Source organism: Eleutherodactylus coqui, chromosome 1 (assembly GCF_035609145.1).
Source record: "Eleutherodactylus coqui strain aEleCoq1 chromosome 1, aEleCoq1.hap1, whole genome shotgun sequence".
Taxonomy (NCBI): domain Eukaryota; kingdom Metazoa; phylum Chordata; class Amphibia; order Anura; family Eleutherodactylidae; genus Eleutherodactylus; species Eleutherodactylus coqui.
The window spans coordinates 52,421,595-52,438,728 of NC_089837.1; the positions used below are offsets into that span (position 1 = coordinate 52,421,595).

Sequence of the window (17,134 nt, forward strand, 5' to 3'; positions counted from 1 at the left end):
ACATAGATGTAAAGGCAGCAGTGAAATAGAGCACCAAATACAAAAGAAAATCTAGTTTTTTACAGGAGTTTTAGTCAGCCATAAAATACAATGTGAGACCAGCAAAACAAGGGCGCCTGGTGTAAGAAGTTACCAATGCTGAGATTAGTGACAGAGCCAAGTGGGCTTACTTACCGTATCCCTTTGTTATATCATGAAAAATTGGCACTTTTGGTCTTCCCGAAAATTCATCTGCATGATTCACCAGGGCATCTTTCACTGCATCGTATCCGCACAGTACAACAGCTTCCTCTACTCCTAGTGTTATCGTGTATACCGGGCCATACTTCTTAGAGAGCTGCAAATTAAGATGGGATGAAACTATCATTTTAGAACTAAAGCTAGGATATTGAATATAAAGTTATAGTATGTTTGGCAAAGCTCTTAGTGTCGAGAGGAGTCCATTCAGTGTTTTGCTAAAGGACCGTATCATTTGTGAGTACACTTACCAATAGCAGCTGATCTTGGGGGGGTCCTGATAGTGGGATAGTAAAAAGGCTTGGAGTCTGGTGCGACCTTTTTACGATGGACTGGTGTTAACCAGGTACGAACACTATAAACTAAGTTATGATGCTCATATGGCCGGTTCACTTGGGTCTGGGGAGGTAATTCTTATGATTACACTGCTCCCCATTCATTGTTGAGAGTGTGTGTGCATAGTGTGCAGTCAGCGGTATGGCTGCACAGCCCATGCTGACTTTTGAGTTGACAGTGTTGGATCAGACAGCCAGGTAAGTATAAGAAATACCTCCCTGGACACCAGGGAATCTGCTATATGAGCACCATAACTTAGTTTATGGTGCACATACATGGTGACAGGTTTTCTTTAATGGAGCCACAAGCCTTATAAAAGAAATCTTTATTGAGAACTAGCCTGCTCAATAATGTGTTTTGAGGTGTTAAGCTTCAGGCAGATGGAGAGTACACCTTTTCCTATAAAAATTAGATAAAATACAAAAAAATGTGTATATCGTGGAGTAAGGAAAGGATAGAATTAGGAAATAAACATGAAAAAGATGAAAACATACTGTACATGGTGATTCTCTCACTAGAAAATACAAAGATTTGGTCATGGTGCTCTTCTATCACTCTCCTGTTCCTGGGTCTGTGGTGGATGCTGTCATCTTCCATGTCTTGCACACTGTACTTGCTATGCATCCTTGGTCTCAGCATTGGGGCTCATGTGCTCCTGCCCTATGTCTTAAAGGGCCAGAGTGTGCTCCCTAATTCTGTCCCTAGCCAACCGTGCTCCTCTTCTGGCTATTTTACTCCTACTGTCCTGGGTGGCAAAACTGGATGCCCTAATGGGGTACCATTTACGTTTTTTCTATCACGTGCATGTATGCCACTGGTTAAGACTAGAGATGAGCGAACGTACTCGGTAAGGCCGATTTCGCAATCGAGCACCGCGATTTTCGAGTACTTCACTGCTCGGGTGAAAAGTACTCGGGGGCGCCGGGGGGGCGTGGCGTGGTGGAGCGGGGGGTAGCAGCGCGGAACAGGTGGGAGCTCTCTCTCTCCGTCTCCCCCCCACTCCCCTCTGCAACCCCCCGCACACCCACAGCGCCCCCGAGTACTTTTCACCCGAGTAGTGAAGTACTCGAAAATCGCGGTGCTCGATTGCGAAATCGGCCTTACCGAGTACGTTCGCTCATCTCTAGTTAAGACCCCTCTCTCTATGTCTCTCTCTGCCAAAGTTAGGGGCTGTTCTGCACACGTATGTTACTTATGAATATCCGAGAGATCTTATAGTCCTGTTGTGTGTTGGGGATTATTATTTTGTCCATGGTCAGTATACAACACACAGCAGGACTATAGGATCCTTGGGACATTCACATGTTTCACGTCCAATATTGCGTACCTGATCCTGTGTAATAAATGCCCTGTTGGGGGGCTTTATGTCGGAGTAACACGACAAAAACTGAAAACGAGGATGAAGTGTCACCACCACTTAATTAAAGAAAGAAAGAGAATTACCTGTGGCTGAGCATTTTCTGAGTCACAGACAAAACATATGAAAGTTACTATATTAAAGGGCAACTTCGAATCTCATAGAAGAATATGAGAGTACAAGTTTCTAACCAACTTTGCCACTCTTAAGACAGTAATCAATATTACGAGTGGTTTCATGCTACAGTGGCAATGTTAATGTGATTATTAAGTTAAACCCTTGTTGCCAAGTTCTATTGAAGTTTACGGACGTTACATCAGTAGAACCCTGTGATCGGTGTCAAAAGGGATTGTATAAAGTGGACAACAACTTTAAATATTTACTCTCCATACTGTATGCAGTTTATTATATTCTTCTGCCTCCCGACTCCTTCAGGATACAATAGTCCTACAATCTGAATGTTACCTGATGAAGTGTTTGATGCGGTTTCTTCAGGTCCAGAATGTGTAGATTTCCAATGATGGGTAGCGGTCTGGGTCCGGGGGGCAGATTATATTTACCACTTCTTTTCCGTACATGGAAATATAGGGCAATAAAAAGGCACAGAATGACAGACAGAACCAACGTGGTGGGATCAGAGAGGTCCATGGTGCCGGGAAAGGTTTCTATGGAAAGACAGATATAAATGTGATTGCATACTGTAGGTAACAGACGACATCTGATGTATGTAAAGGAACAGAGCTAAGTTCATCATTAGATAAAACCCACTACTAACCATTTAGTTCTACACAGAACTGCAGATAAACCGACTACATTATCTCAGTAAGTTATTATAATGCACTAATAATTGTTTGACATGACAAATTCTAATCTGCTATAGCTGTACGTGTAGACGTCTTCAAATGTTATTCCAAAAGTGTGCAAAATCTGTATAGCTTATAGTTGGATTTACCTATCTATCTATCCTGTTACCTTAGATCCTGCAGTGGTCCAAGTAAGATTTCTCTTTCAGTCGCCAATAATGTTTAGTTGGAAGGTAGACTGGATTCAGCTCGCCAGCTTGATTTACCAGTTCTACTTGATTTACCAGTTCTGATTCACATTGTGTAAAACCAGAAGTGTAATCAGATAGTTAGAGTTGAACTCTGACCAGATACTCAGTCCATAAAGTCTACAGGACTGAGGTTTCAGCAATGTTACACGATCAAGTACAAACAGGATAAAGAAAATCAGTAATCCAAAAACTGATATGTAACCAATGGAATCAATTTAAATGCTGGGATTTGTAGTATGTAAATAAATAATTAAATGGCTTTCCCAGGCAATGCCCAGATACACAGAGGTTGGGGTGGAAGCCGCTGCTCTGACGCCTGTGTAGTGGCTGGTGCTTGTAAATCAATAACAGCTGTGCCTACAACAACAATCACAGGCAACTATACAGGGGTCGGAGCAGTGGCTTCCACTCTGATCCCTGTGTATCCTGGCACTGACAGCGCACTGACTGGAAAACCGCTTTAAATATTAAAAGAAACACAACAATCTAAAGTATATCTCTCTATCCACTCATCAGAGTAGGTGTGGATTAAAGGGATAATCCAGTTGTAAATTACTGATGAATAGGGATGAGCGAGCGTACTCGTCCGAGCTTGATGGTCGTTCGAGTATTAGGGTGCTCGAGATGCTCGTTACTCGAGACAAGCACCACGCGGTTTTCAATTTTCAATTGAGTTTTGCATAAAAAAAATTACAGAAACTTTGCTGATCAGCCTATTTTCTGTTAACCAGATAGAAGGCAGCTACAAATGGTGTCTGTCTGTTTGAAGGATCGAAGTTGTCCAAAAAAACCTGAAAATTGAGCATGATTTGTGCAATGCTTTATTTCACCTGTGGTGGCACTTTAGAGAAAATGAAGACTGTTCCCTTACAGTTTACAACTGATTGCTTGGTGTCCGTTACAGCAGGACGTTCTGTGATCTGCTTTATTGTAAGGGTCCTTTCTAGCAAAAAAGTGGGTCATCAACGACAATGGTTTTTTTAAGGACAGTTTAAGACAGGCATATTACGGACGAGTGTCTAGCCAAACATGGTCTACTAACCTAAACCTAAGTCTGTGAGGTCAGCTTAGTAGATCTGCTGCAGGTCCAAAACACATGCTCATAACATGGGTGCAAAAATGCACCTGTACTATGCTCGTCTAAAACTGGCCTAAGGGTGATTTCACTTTTCGCAGATTTCTGTGATTGAAAATCAGTTTCATTCGTATGAATGAGGTTGTCTCATCAGAGAACACATGAATTTATGCAGGCTCTATTTAGATGGATGGCACAGTGCAGAAATTCCTGCTACAAATATTTTGCATGGAAATTCATTCTAAGGGCGCCCACCCACTGGCGTTTTTTTTCACTGCGAAATTCGCAGGTTTTTTTTTTCTGCAGGGGGTCTAGGGGACTTGTAATGTAAAAATCGCGATCGCGCAAAATCGCGATTTACCGCGATATCGCGATTTCGCGCGATCGCGATTTTAGCTTTGCATGTCCCATAGCCCAAAGACCCCTGCAGAAAAAAAAAAACGCTGCGAATTTCGCAGTAAAAAAACGCTAGTGGGTGGGCACCCTAAAAGGGTTGAAAAGCCATTTTTATTTTTCCTATTAGGGAATTTTAAGATAAAGGAGATGGATTTTCTGTTAGGGACTTTTAATTATTAACATGAGTGGAAGAGTGGAAACAAACAGGAGTGCCCCTACCATGAGGCAAGATAAGCCTCCTGCCTCAGGCGGCACCTCTTAGCAGGAGTATGGCAGACCGTAGATGTGAAGATGTTTTTTCCCATTAATACCCTGTGGAGTAGAAGCATCACACACTACAGCTTTACCCATAAAAAACGATATTTTGCTCAATAGCGATCCTCTGCTATTGAAAGTGAAAGTAGCACCAAACATGCCCTACACACACACATATGCCCCCCCCCCACAGCGCCCCCTCCACACTGCCCCCCCACAGCTCCCCCCTCCACAGTGCACCCCCAAAGTGCCCACAGTGTACCCCTCACAATGATCCCCCACAGTGCCCCTATCACAGTGTCCCCCTCCAGTGACCCCCCCCCAGTGTCCCCCCAATAATACCCCCCCACAATGACCCCCTCAGTGCTCCCACCACACATATGCCCCTTCACAGTGTAACCCCCCACAGTGCACCCCCACAATGCCCCCACCAAAGTTCCCCCCTCCAGTGTCACCCCCCTCCGTGGGCACACGCAGTGTACTCCCCACAGTGCCCCTACCACAGTGTCCCCCTCCAGTGACCCCCACAGTGCCCACACAGTGCACCCCCCACAGTGCTCCTACCACAGTGTCCCCCTCCAGTGAGCTCCCGACAGTGTTCCCCCAATAATAACCCCCCCCCACACACAATGACCCCTCTCAGTGCGCCCCCCACAGTGTCCCCACCACACACATGCCCCTCCTCAGTGTCACCCCTCACCACAGTTACCCCCTCCACAGTGTCACCCCCCACCACAGTTACCCCCTCCACAGTGTCACCCCCCACAATGCCCTCTCACAGTGCCCCCACCACAAACTCCACAGAGGCAAGTCTATGTGACAGCTCCCCTACCTCCGCAAGAAGTCTATGTGACAACACCCAACAGCGACAAGTCTATGTGACAGCACCCAACAGCGACAAGTCTATGTGACAGCACCTCCGCAAGAAGTCTATGTGACAGCACCCCCGCAAGAAGTCTATGTGACAGCACCCAACAGCGACAAGCCTATGTGACAGCACCCACGTAAGAAGTGTATGTGACAGCACCCAACAGCGACAAGCCTATGTGACAGCACCCCCGCAAGAAGTGTATGTGACAGCACCCAACAGCAACAAGTTTATGTGACAGCACCCCCACCCCCGCAAGAAGTCTATGTGACAGCACACCCAACAGCAACAAGTCTATGTGACAGCACCCAAAAGCGACAAGTCTATGTGACAGCACCCCCTCCTACGCAAGGAGTCCATGTGACAGCACCCAACAGCGACAAGTCTATGTGACAGCACCCCCACCTACGCAAGAAGTCTATGTGACAGCACACAACAGCGACAAGTCTATGTGACAGCACCCAACAGTGACAAGTCTATGTGACAGCACCCAACAGCGACAAGTCTATATGACAGCACCCAACAGCGACAAGTCTATGTGACAGCACCCCTGCAAGAAGTCTATGTGACAGCACCCCCGCAAGAAGTCTATGTGACAGCACCCCCGCAAGAAGTCTATGTGACAGCACACCCAACAGCGACAAGTCTATGTGACAGCACCCCCGCAAGAAGTCTATGTGACAGCACCCCAGCAAGAAGTCTATGTGACAGCACCCCAGCAAGAAGTCTTTGTGACAGCACCCCCGCAAGAAGTCTATGTGACAGCACCCAACAGCGACAAACCTATGTGACAGCACCCACGCAAGAAGTGTATGTGACAGCACCCAACAGCGACAAGCCTATGTGACAGCACCCCCGCAAGAAGTGTATATGACAGCACCCAACAGCAACAAGTCTATGTGACAGCGCCCCCACCCCCGCAAGAAGTCTATGTGACAGCACACCCAACAGCAACAAATCTATGTGACAGCACACCCAACAGCAACAAGTCTATGTGACAGCACCCCCACCTACACAAGGCGTCCATGTGACAGCACCCAACAGCGACAAGTCTATGTGACAGCACCCCCACCTACGCAAGAAGTCTATGTGACATCACCCAACAGCGACAAGTCTATGTGACAGCACACCAACCTCCGCAAGAAGTCTATGTGACAGCACCCCCGCAGGAAGTCTATGTGACAGCACCCCCGCAAGAAGTCTATGTGACAGCACCCCTGCAAGAAGTCTATGTGACAGCACCCAACAGCGACAAACCTATGTGACAGCACCCACGCAAGAAGTGTATGTGACAGCACCCAACAGCGACAAGTCTATGTGACAGCACCCCCACCTACGCAAGAAGTCTATGTGACATCACCCAACAGCGACAAGTCTATGTGACAGCACCCCCGCAGGAAATCTATGTGACAGCACCCCCGCAAGAAGTCTATGTGACAGCACCCCCGCAAGAAGTCTATGTGACAGCACCCCCGCAAGAAGTCTATGTGACAGCACCCCCGCAAGAAGTCTATGTGACAGCACCCCCACAAGAAGTCTATGTGACAGCACCCCCACAAGAAGTCTATGTGACAGCACCCAACAGCGACAAACCTATGTGACAGCACCCACGCAAGAAGTGTATGTGACAGCACCCAACAGCGACAAGTCTATGTGACAGCACCCCCACCTACGCAAGTAGTCTATGTGACATCACCCAACAGCGACAAGTCTATGTGACAGCACCCAACAGTGACAAGTCTATGTGACAGCACCCAACAGCGACAAGTCTATATGACAGCACCCAACAGCGACAAGTCTATATGACAGCACCCAACAGCGACAAGTCTATGTGACAGCACCCCTGCAAGAAGTCTATGTGACAGCACCCACGCAAGAAGTCTATGTGACAGCACCTCCACAAGAAGTCTATGTGACAGCACACCCAACAGCGACAAGTCTATGTGACAGCACCCCCGCAAGAAGTCTATGTGACAGCACCCCAGCAAGAAGTCTATGTGACAGCACCCCCGCAAGAAGTCTATGTGACAGCACCCCCGCAAGAAGTCTATGTGACAGCACCCCCGCAAGAAGTCTGTGTGACAGCACCCAACAGCGACAAACCTATGTGACAGCACCCACGCAAGAAGTGTATGTGACAGCACCCAACAGCGACAAGCCTATGTGACAGCACCCCCGCAAGAAGTGTATTTGACAGCACCCAACAGCAACAAGTCTATGTGACAGCGCCCCCACCCCCGCAAGAAGTCTATGTGACAGCACCCCCACCTACGCAAGGAGTCCATGTGACAGCACCCAACAGCGACAAGTCTATGTGACAGCACCCCCACCTACGCAAGAAGTCTATGTGACAGCACCCCCGCAAGAAGTCTATGTGACAGCACCCCAGCAAGAAGTCTATGTGACAGCACCCCCGCAAGAAGTCTATGTGACAGCACCCCTGCAAGAAGTCTATGTGACAGCACCCAACAGCGACAAACCTATGTGACAGCACCCACGCAAGAAGTGTATGTGACAGCACCCAACAGCGACAAGCCTATGTGACAGCACCCCCGCAAGAAGTGTATATGACAGCACCCAACAGCAACAAGTCTATGTGACAGCGCCCCCACCCCCGCAATAAGTCTATGTGACAGCACACCCAACAGCAACAAATCTATGTGACAGCACACCCAACAGCAACAAGTCTATGTGACAGCACCCCCACCTACGCAAGGAGTCCATGTGACAGCACCCAACAGCGACAAGTCTATGTGACAGCACCCAACAGCAACAAGTCTATGTGACAGCACCCAACAGCAACAAGTCTATGTGACAGCACCCCCGCAAGAAGTCTATGTGACAGCACACCCAACAGCGACAAGTCTATGTGACAGCACCCCCGCAAGAAGTCTATGTGACAGCACACCCAACAGTGACAAGTCTTTGTGACAGCACCCCCACCCCCGCAAAAAGTCTATGTGACAGCACACCCAACAGCGACAAGTCTCTGTGACAGCACCCCCACCCCCGCAAGAAGTCTATGTGACAGCACCCAACAGCGACAAGTCTATGTGACAGCACCCCCTCCCCTGCAAGAAGTCTATGTGACAGAACCCCCAGAGACAAGTCTATGTGACAGAACCCCTCTCTCCGCCACCCGCAGTACCAGCGACAGCACGCCCCGCCTCTCCCAACCCAGGACCCCAGTGACAGCACCCACAACCCCCCCCCCTCACCAAGACCAGTGACAGCCTGCCCCCCTCACCACTGACATGTGCATACACCCGCACCCCCCATCCCCCAGTGACAGCTCAGCACTCGACATCCACCCCCACCTCCCCCAGTGCCAGCTTAGCGCTCGGCACCCCGGCATCCCTCCCCCATTGACAGCTCAGCGCTTGGCACCCACACCCCCCAGTGACAGCTCAGCACCCCCACACGCACCCTCTCCCCAGTGACAGCTAAGTGCTGGGCACCCCACACCCCCACCCCACCAGTGAAAGCCCGTCACTCCCCCTCCTCCTCTCAACTTACCTTTCAGCTGGTGATCCGGCGTCCCCTACAGGCGGACTGAAGCAGCTCGCGATCCCAGCAAAAGAAGTTTTGCTGCGCATGCGCATAGCAGAAGAAGCGCGTCCCTGTGCCGACAAGACTTGGAGTCGGCCCGACAAGAAGAGGAGAAGACTTGTCGTATCCTAGGATGACCAGAGGAGCAACACAGGGCATTGTATTGGGCAAACAGAAGTAATGACATGAATTGTTTATGGCCGGACAACCCCTTTAAGTACCTGCAATGATGGCACAAGCGGTTTAGCTCAGCGGTGGAGGCTAGGCTATATGCTATTCCTGAAGGCCCTGGGATGATGTCATGAGGGGCGAAGCTCTATAGTAGAGGGTGATGGTCTTGAGATGATGGAAATTTAGGTGAGCTTTAGGGCTCCTACCCACTAGCGTTTTTTACTGCGAAATTCGCGGCGTTTTTTTTTTTTTTCTGCAGGGGTCTTTGGGCTATGGGAGTTGTAAAGCTAAAATCGCGATTGCGCAAAATCGCGATTTCACGGTAAATCGCAATTTTGCGCGATCACGATTTGAACATTACAAGTCCCATAGACCCCCTGTAGAAAAAAAAATCTGCGAATTTCGCAGTGAAAAAAAACACTAGTGGGTAGGAGCCCTTAATAGGCAAGGAAACACTGGGATCTGTAGTTCTCTCCTCCCGTACATTCTAACTTTCCATTATAATAGCCTGGAAATGCTGAGAGTTATAATTCTTTTGCATCTCCTCCCTGTAATGTCTTCTAATATTACACAGCGACAGCATTGATGTACATGGACTTGTAGTCCCAACTCTTATATTCTTCCCCTGTGACTTCCTCTGTTAACAGAAACTGTCCTGGACATGCTGGTAGCTGCAGTTTTTCCCCTCCTATATAGGGGACCAGCTGGGGGTTGGAGGTAATTGGGACACACACCCCAGGTCAAGCTAAGATTACCTACCACTGTTTTACATCATCACCATAGGTGTGCCCCTTAACCCTTCATCTGCTGTAGTCCTCCAGTGTTCTTCCTATTAAACCCTTCCCTGCCTTATGCCACCTGAAATGTCATCACCAACCCTCTTCAGTGTTTCAGACACCTCTGGTAGGTCTCCGCTCTGCAGCAGGAAATCTGCAGCAGCAAAGTGCATGGAATCTTGTGAATTCCTGTTCAAATATTGCTGAAAAAACATGCAGTGTGGATTTTAACCATTTCCAATCCACTCTGTGACGTCTGAAGACATTCTGATTGAAGGTTGTACACCTCCAATGTCAGAAGACATCCGGCAGGGTATTCTTACTGTATATTACTGGCCACTATGTTGTCGGGGGGCCTCTCTAGCATGTCCCATACGGGAGTACTGGCTCTAGCCAGCAGATGGCGCCATTGTATAAAGGCAGAACGAGAAAGCCCCCTAGGAAACGCTAAATCCAAAATTGGATTGCAAAGGTTTAAGTCCTTGGTGTATCAATTTTTGATGCAGATTCTCAGTGCAGATAGAAACACTTTAAATGAGGAGGTGAAATGAGTGTGATACATGTGGATTTTGGTGCAGATTGTGATTCCGTTTTGCACCAAATCCGCCTTGTTTATATAGCCTTAAAGGGGCTGTCCACTAGTTATTAAAAAACAGCAGTGAATGTCCTAAACTAAAAAAGGAAATAAAACAGTGCTCACCTCCTCAGCCCCTCTCCAATCCAGCTGTGGGGTGGGGTAGTTCGCCAGTTTGCTGTTCACCTCAGGCAGCAGAGAGCTCAGGCACTCCCATGGCTACAAAGAGTATCTCTCCCCCTGGAGGATCCAATATTGGTTTCAGTGGGAAATGTATAATGCATTTTTTCCCCTTGTAGTAGCGCTCTAAGGAAATTTTCTGCAAACTGCTTATTATCAGGACCCTTCTGACATAAGTGGACCACCCCCGTAAAAGAATTTCAATATCATATACATGGTGGTATTGATAAGAAAAGTTCCAGAGCCCATTTATTTTACCCCTTCCAACCAATCACACACTCATGGCACATAGCAGTGGTCTCTAACCTTTAGATTCTAGGAAATGCTGAAATTTGTAGTTTGCCCATAGCTGAAATGCAACAAATTGGAGACCACTGGCACACACTGACAATATGCTATAAATGTTTGTGATGGATAAGCCTTCTAAGTAAAATGGCTGTTAAAAAAATTTTTCTAAAATTTTCTCCAGAAAACCCAAAATGTAGAGAAATTGAAAATGTACAGTGAATTTATAATTTCTAAACTAGTTAATAATTAATTATTGCATAAATGATATGCGACGTGGACGTTTTTTTCAAGTCAGAGAGATAACGAGGGTGAAAAGTCAAGAGGAGTGAAATGAAGTTGCAGGTCAAATAACTTCTATTTTCTATAGCCAACGAATAGTAGCCAATAAGTGTGTTTAGTGTCTAGTCCATTCATGAGCTAGATGTCTTCATTTTCCCTAGTGAATGATTGATATTAGTACCAAGAATACTGCCAATCACTCCCTAGAGGGTGAGGTGAACTCAGTGCAAACTATAATACAGGATTTGTTTTTTATATAGAGATAAGCGAGCACCAAAATGCTCGAGTGCTCGTTACTCCAGCCAAACTTTTTTGTAAGGCTCGACAGCTTGTTTTGAGTAACGAATCCCATTAAAGTCAATGGGAGACTCAAGTATTTTTCAAAGTGACCCATGCTCTGCATAGGGATGGGTGTGTCATTCACTTAAAAAAAAACATCAGAAAGTAATGAAAACACCACAAAAATGGATAGGGAACAGCAGGGGCAGCACACATGGATTCATCTAAGGCTCCCAGGTTGCACTTTTAAGCCAAATTGTGGGCAAGAGCCTTGTGGTCACCCCCAAACAATTTAGTTGGGCCAGACCATAATCAGCAAGGCACACGCGCTGGCACATCTTAGCTAAGCACCACACTAGGTGGAATGAAGGCAAATCACCGACGGCGGGTGACACCACTGCCTCTTCTTCTGTGTTACATGCTGGTATTGCTGTCCTATCCCCCCAAGGACGCAGGCACGAGCCTGCGTCCACAGAGTACTGACATTTTTCCCAGCACAGTGTCCCGCTGTCCCCATCCCAGACGGGGTAAGGCGCCCCCCTTCACCTACTCAGTAGTCCACAGCATACTGAAATTTTTCCCAGCACCGCGTCCAGCTGTCCCCATCCCAAGCAGGGTAAGGAGCACCCTTTCGCCTACTCAGTAGGCCACAACATACTGAAAATTTTCCCAGCGCAGCGTTCAACTGTCCTCATGCCACACGGTTGCTTGATAGCCACACCACCCTCATGTCTATTTATAAGTGCGTATTGGATGAGGAGGAACAGGAGACACACACTGCAGAGGGTTGGCAGGGCCTGACAGCGACCCTCTTTGAAATTGTTGGTGATAGCACACAATGCTGATGAGAATTGCTGATAAATTAACGTATGATCATAATTCCAATCCCATGCCACCTCCGTCCTAATTTAATGAGCCACAAATGTGGGCATAAAGGGGACTCAGATGCCAGTACTTCTACACATCTCCACAATACAGCAACCCATTTGAAAACAAAAGATTTTTTTTTTACCCAGAGTGCAGGTGAACCCCTGAAAGGTTTGTTTACCAAGAGTATAGGCGAACCCTTGAAAGATTTGTTTACCAAGAGTGCAGGTGAAACCCTGAAAGATTTGCTTACCAATAGTATAGGTCAACCCTTAAAAGATTTGTTTACCAAGAGTGCAGGTAAAAACCTGAAATATTTTTTGAGTAACAGCTCATACTTGCTTAGGCTGGCTTCACACGAGTGTGTTTTTGTACGTACATAGGAGCGTACATAAGTGCGCACCCATGTCCATGCAAGTACACACGTGAATGCCGGTCCGTGGCTACTGCCGGCAGCTCCATTAAAGGCAATGGTCTACCGGCACCCCTGAATTGTTTTTCAGGGAAGAGCTTTACATATAAGCTCTTCCCTGAAAAACCAAAATTTTAGTGTAAAAACAAACAAAACACTTACCTGTCCGCTGCTGCCCTGTTCCTGCGGGGATGAAGAACACATCTGCTGCATGTGACAGATGTTTCCTTCATCCCCGCAAGGAAAAAAAATTCCCTGCTGCACTTGCCACATCAGTGACAGATGCAGCAAAGGAATTCTTCATCCCTGTATGGAATAAAGAATTCCCTACCACAGCTGTCACAGATGACAGCTGTGGTAGGGGGTCCTGCTGCCAGCATCCTGTAATAGTTTTTTTTTTTAGGGAATTCATGAATGGATGAATGCTGATTGGCTGAGTGCAGGGACCAATCAGAGGCAGCTCTCAGCTGCCATTCAATAGCTGAGAGCTGCCTCTGATTGGTCACGGTGCTAAGCCAATCAGAGGGACCTCATTCAGCAGGCGGGGATTTTAAATACTCCTCAGAGCAGTGCAGGAGAAGAGCCAGCTGGACACGGCTGAGCCTCGGCAGCTGAAGAAAGGTGAGTATGTTTTTTTTTTTTAATATACTGCTACTGATGAAATATCTTACTTGTTCTTGTATCTTTTGTTTTTGAATTTAGCAAGGTTTTTCAAAAAAAATTTTCTCAGAATGATCAGTTAGGAATGTATTAAAGAGCTTTTTATTTATTTATTTTTTTTAACATTGAATTTTTATTGGCATTTCCCAAATATACGGCATGTTTAAGAATGAAATACAATGATTTTCATCATCGATTTTAGACATTGCATATTACATCTTTATGGGAAGGGAAAATAAGGAAGTGGGGGGTGGAAAGTGGTAGAGAAATCAGGAAAGTTTATAACCTTAATCTTTAGAAGGTACCTCAAAACGTGTTATTATAGAGCTTTTGAATAGTGTTAAACCCAACTCCAATGTATGATTTAACAATATTTTTGCCTCAAATCATTAAGTATTGCTGTTGGCCATTTTCCTGGATCATCATATTTTATGTCGAAACAATAGTAGATATTGCAGTACAAGTTGACGCAGTGTCAATTAGATAATTTTCGTCATCACGATCAGGCCTGACATCTTCATTTATTTTTATTTCAGGAACCTCATTTAACCAAAATTGAACAAGATCGGTTGTGCAGGGAACTAGCACCTCAACGGGACTCTCTGGAGTTTGATATTTAGAGGTGTCCCAGGCTCTGATTACTACGGAGGATAAGGTAGAAGATCTCCGGAGTTTGCTAAGCTACAGGGAGAGGGTCTTACAGCCTTCCCCGGACGCTCAGAACACCCACGGCTCTGTGGGACCAGCGTAGCAGGAAGCCAGGGGGTTAGATTTTGGGGGAGGCTGAGGAGACTGCAAAGAAAAAAAGCTTAAAACAAGCTGAGTAGCGAGCCCTGGGGCCGCGAATAAGAGAGTCAGCTTACCGTGGGAGAAACAGCCTCCTGTCCGGGCACTGACATCAGGCATAGGTAAGGAGGCTAGAGGTGGTGTCCGTGATCCCCTGCTCTGCACTGAAACCCCGGGAGCACTGATGGCGGTCACTACAGAGAAGTGCTGCTGCCGGCAAACTCACTCAAGACAAGTGAGCTTCACACAGCAGGGAGGCTGACAGGAGGGAGACCAGAGTTGACTGCTGTAAGGGAGAGCAAGGGAAACACATGAAGTGCACTGCCATTAAGATCTGCAAAGCAGGCTTGTTAAGACAAGCTCCGACACTCCCCTTTCTCACAGAAGTGTGCTGAGAAGCACTGGGTCTATCACACTCAGGACCCTGAGAGCAGACACAATCACAGCATTTACAGAGGAGTCAGCAGCTAGGAGAGAGAGGATAAAAAGAAAACAGTGAATAAAAGAGAGAAAATCATACAGATGAAAACAAGAGGAGGAATAGGCTGGACAAACTGCTTATTTTATAACAAGGTGCAGGCTCACATTGGAGAACACCAGTAACCTCAGTTCAGATACCTCTAAAACTGCTTCAGGCGACACTTGGCCGCACGGGTGACCATATGGCCCCAATGTAGCCGCACTGAAGCTGGGTGCTAAGTAGAGGAACTCAGCCTAAGGAGACCCCTAAGTCTCTCCCCTCCCCCTTCTCACAAATCTACTGATATCTTTAACAATCCTCCGAAACCATGCACACCATCCAGGCAAAGCAAGGGAAGTGCGATCAATCTCAGACAACGTCCAAACGATCTTCAAGATTGATGTTGCCATCGGCCGCTTCTGACGAGTCCTCCCGTTCTTCGACGGAAGGTACTCCAACCGTCCAGACCTCAACACCTACGGGCCCAACCAACTAAGAAGCTATCACAGCCTCAATATCCGATTCTCTTTTGCCCCAAATACAACTTATGCTAAAGAGAACCTCTGATGACATTACGTCCAAACTCACTAAAGAGATCCGAGACCTCGGCTACCGTACAGCAGCACTGGAGAACCGGATGGACAATGCAACGATGGTCCTCGAGTCCCATGAAAAAGAGATAGAGCAGCTCCACGAGGAAATCTTAACCCTCCACAACAAATTAGAAGATGCCGAAAATAGAGCCCGTAGGAACAATCTGCGGATCCGCGGCCTCCCGGAATCCATCCAAGACCTCCAATCTACCACAACTGCTCTGTTTCAAGAACTTTGCCCCAATATACCTATAGAAAGGCTGGAAATGGACCGGGTCCGTAGGGCATTGTGAGCCCGCAAACCAGGAGGCCTCCCAAGGAATATAGTTCTTAAAATGCATTACCACCGCACTAAAGAACAACTTCTCCGAGCAGCGCATTCCACACCAAAACTAACCTTCCAGGGACACAAATACCAAATTTTCCGGGCCTAGCTCCCTCAACACTAGCAAAAAGAAGAGCCCTAAAACCCTACTTGGAGATTCTTCAACAGAAAAGAATACAATACAGGTGGGGGTTCCCATTCCGTTTAACCTTCACCTTCCAGGATAGATCCCACACTATCTTATCCACAGAAGGAGCGAGGCGCTGCTTCGAAGATTTGCGATTTCAACAACTGGTCCAAGAGTCCCCAACTAACTCTCAACCCCCTAGATCACCCAGGAGATCTGACGAGAACGATAAAGAGCCATTAACCTTAACACAGACCTGCCTTTGAGCAGGAGGCTACGCGGTTATGAAGGAGGGGGAGGGGGAGGAAAAGGAAAAGTAAGGGAAAGGAAAATGGAGACGGGCTTAACCTTTCCATCTGAACAAGGATTATCGGCAGGACCAGGACATCTTCCACGGACGGGGTCTTTCCGCCAACCCCACTTGTTGCTGTATTAGGCCTGGTAAATATCATTTCTCCCCCAACTAGAGCTGAGGTTAATACCTAGAACACGATGAATTTCCACAAAATTTAAACCACAGTCCCACAAGACTTTACATTACTTGTACAGCCGCTCCCCTTGTTTTCTGAATCATAGAGAAAGACTTATGTTCTCCAGTTTTACTGGCAAGCCCACCACCTAGGGGTCGAAGAGATTTGGATGTTTGCCTCCATTGACCACTTGACTAATACATGTAATGAAATGTAGTAGATAACTGGAAACTCCACTCCCCACCCTTTTTTTTTCTTCTCTTTCTCTTTTTCCCCTCTTATCCTCTTTCCCTTTAAATATATTTTTTTCCTCTCTTTTTTCCTCTTATCCTCTTTCTCCTTTAAATATATATATATATATATATATATATATATATATATATTTTTCTCTTTCCCTCCCTTATTTGCCCTCTCCCATTGGTCTTCCTCCTCCCCCCTTCCCATGCCCCCCTCCCCCACAAGGGGGTCTCCTTACCCCAATTATCTTTATTGCATTGTAATTTTCAGTTCTTCTCTGGCACCTACACAGTGTGCCGTTTCTGATAGTAGTCGCTGCTATGTTTACAAAAGCAGCTCCTCGCGTACAAGTTATTTGTCATACGCACAATGTTATTTCACTATGTTGGCCTTTCTCTCCTTCCCCCCTTACCCTCCACCTCCCTCATCCCCCTCCCTCCCTCTCTCGGGGTATAGATATCAGAGTGCTCTCTAATTACCATAACCCCCCAAAATAATCTCGCACAATGTGTAGGGTTTCAAT

The 17,134-nt window shown here is 46.9% G+C and overlaps 1 protein-coding gene across 5 annotated transcripts in view; it reads right to left on the bottom strand.

The window, feature by feature from the left end:
• Positions 1-17,134, bottom strand: part of LOC136620929 (cytochrome P450 2K6-like) — a 218,197-nt gene that overhangs the window by 54,042 nt on the left and 147,021 nt on the right. Inside the window, exons 1-3 of one of the 5 annotated variants that reach the window (XM_066596015.1) lie at positions 14,477-14,717; positions 2,396-2,595; positions 175-337 (exon numbers count right to left, since the gene is read on the bottom strand). In XM_066596015.1, coding sequence (XP_066452112.1) covers positions 175-337; positions 2,396-2,595; positions 14,477-14,519 — 406 coding nt within the window. In that variant the 5' untranslated portion in view covers positions 14,520-14,717. Of the gene's footprint in view, positions 1-174; positions 338-2,395; positions 2,596-2,902; positions 3,012-10,774; positions 10,795-14,476; positions 14,718-17,134 lie in introns of those variants that run through there. The other 4 variants (XM_066596042.1, XM_066596025.1, XM_066596033.1 and 1 more) reach the window with 4 other exon arrangements.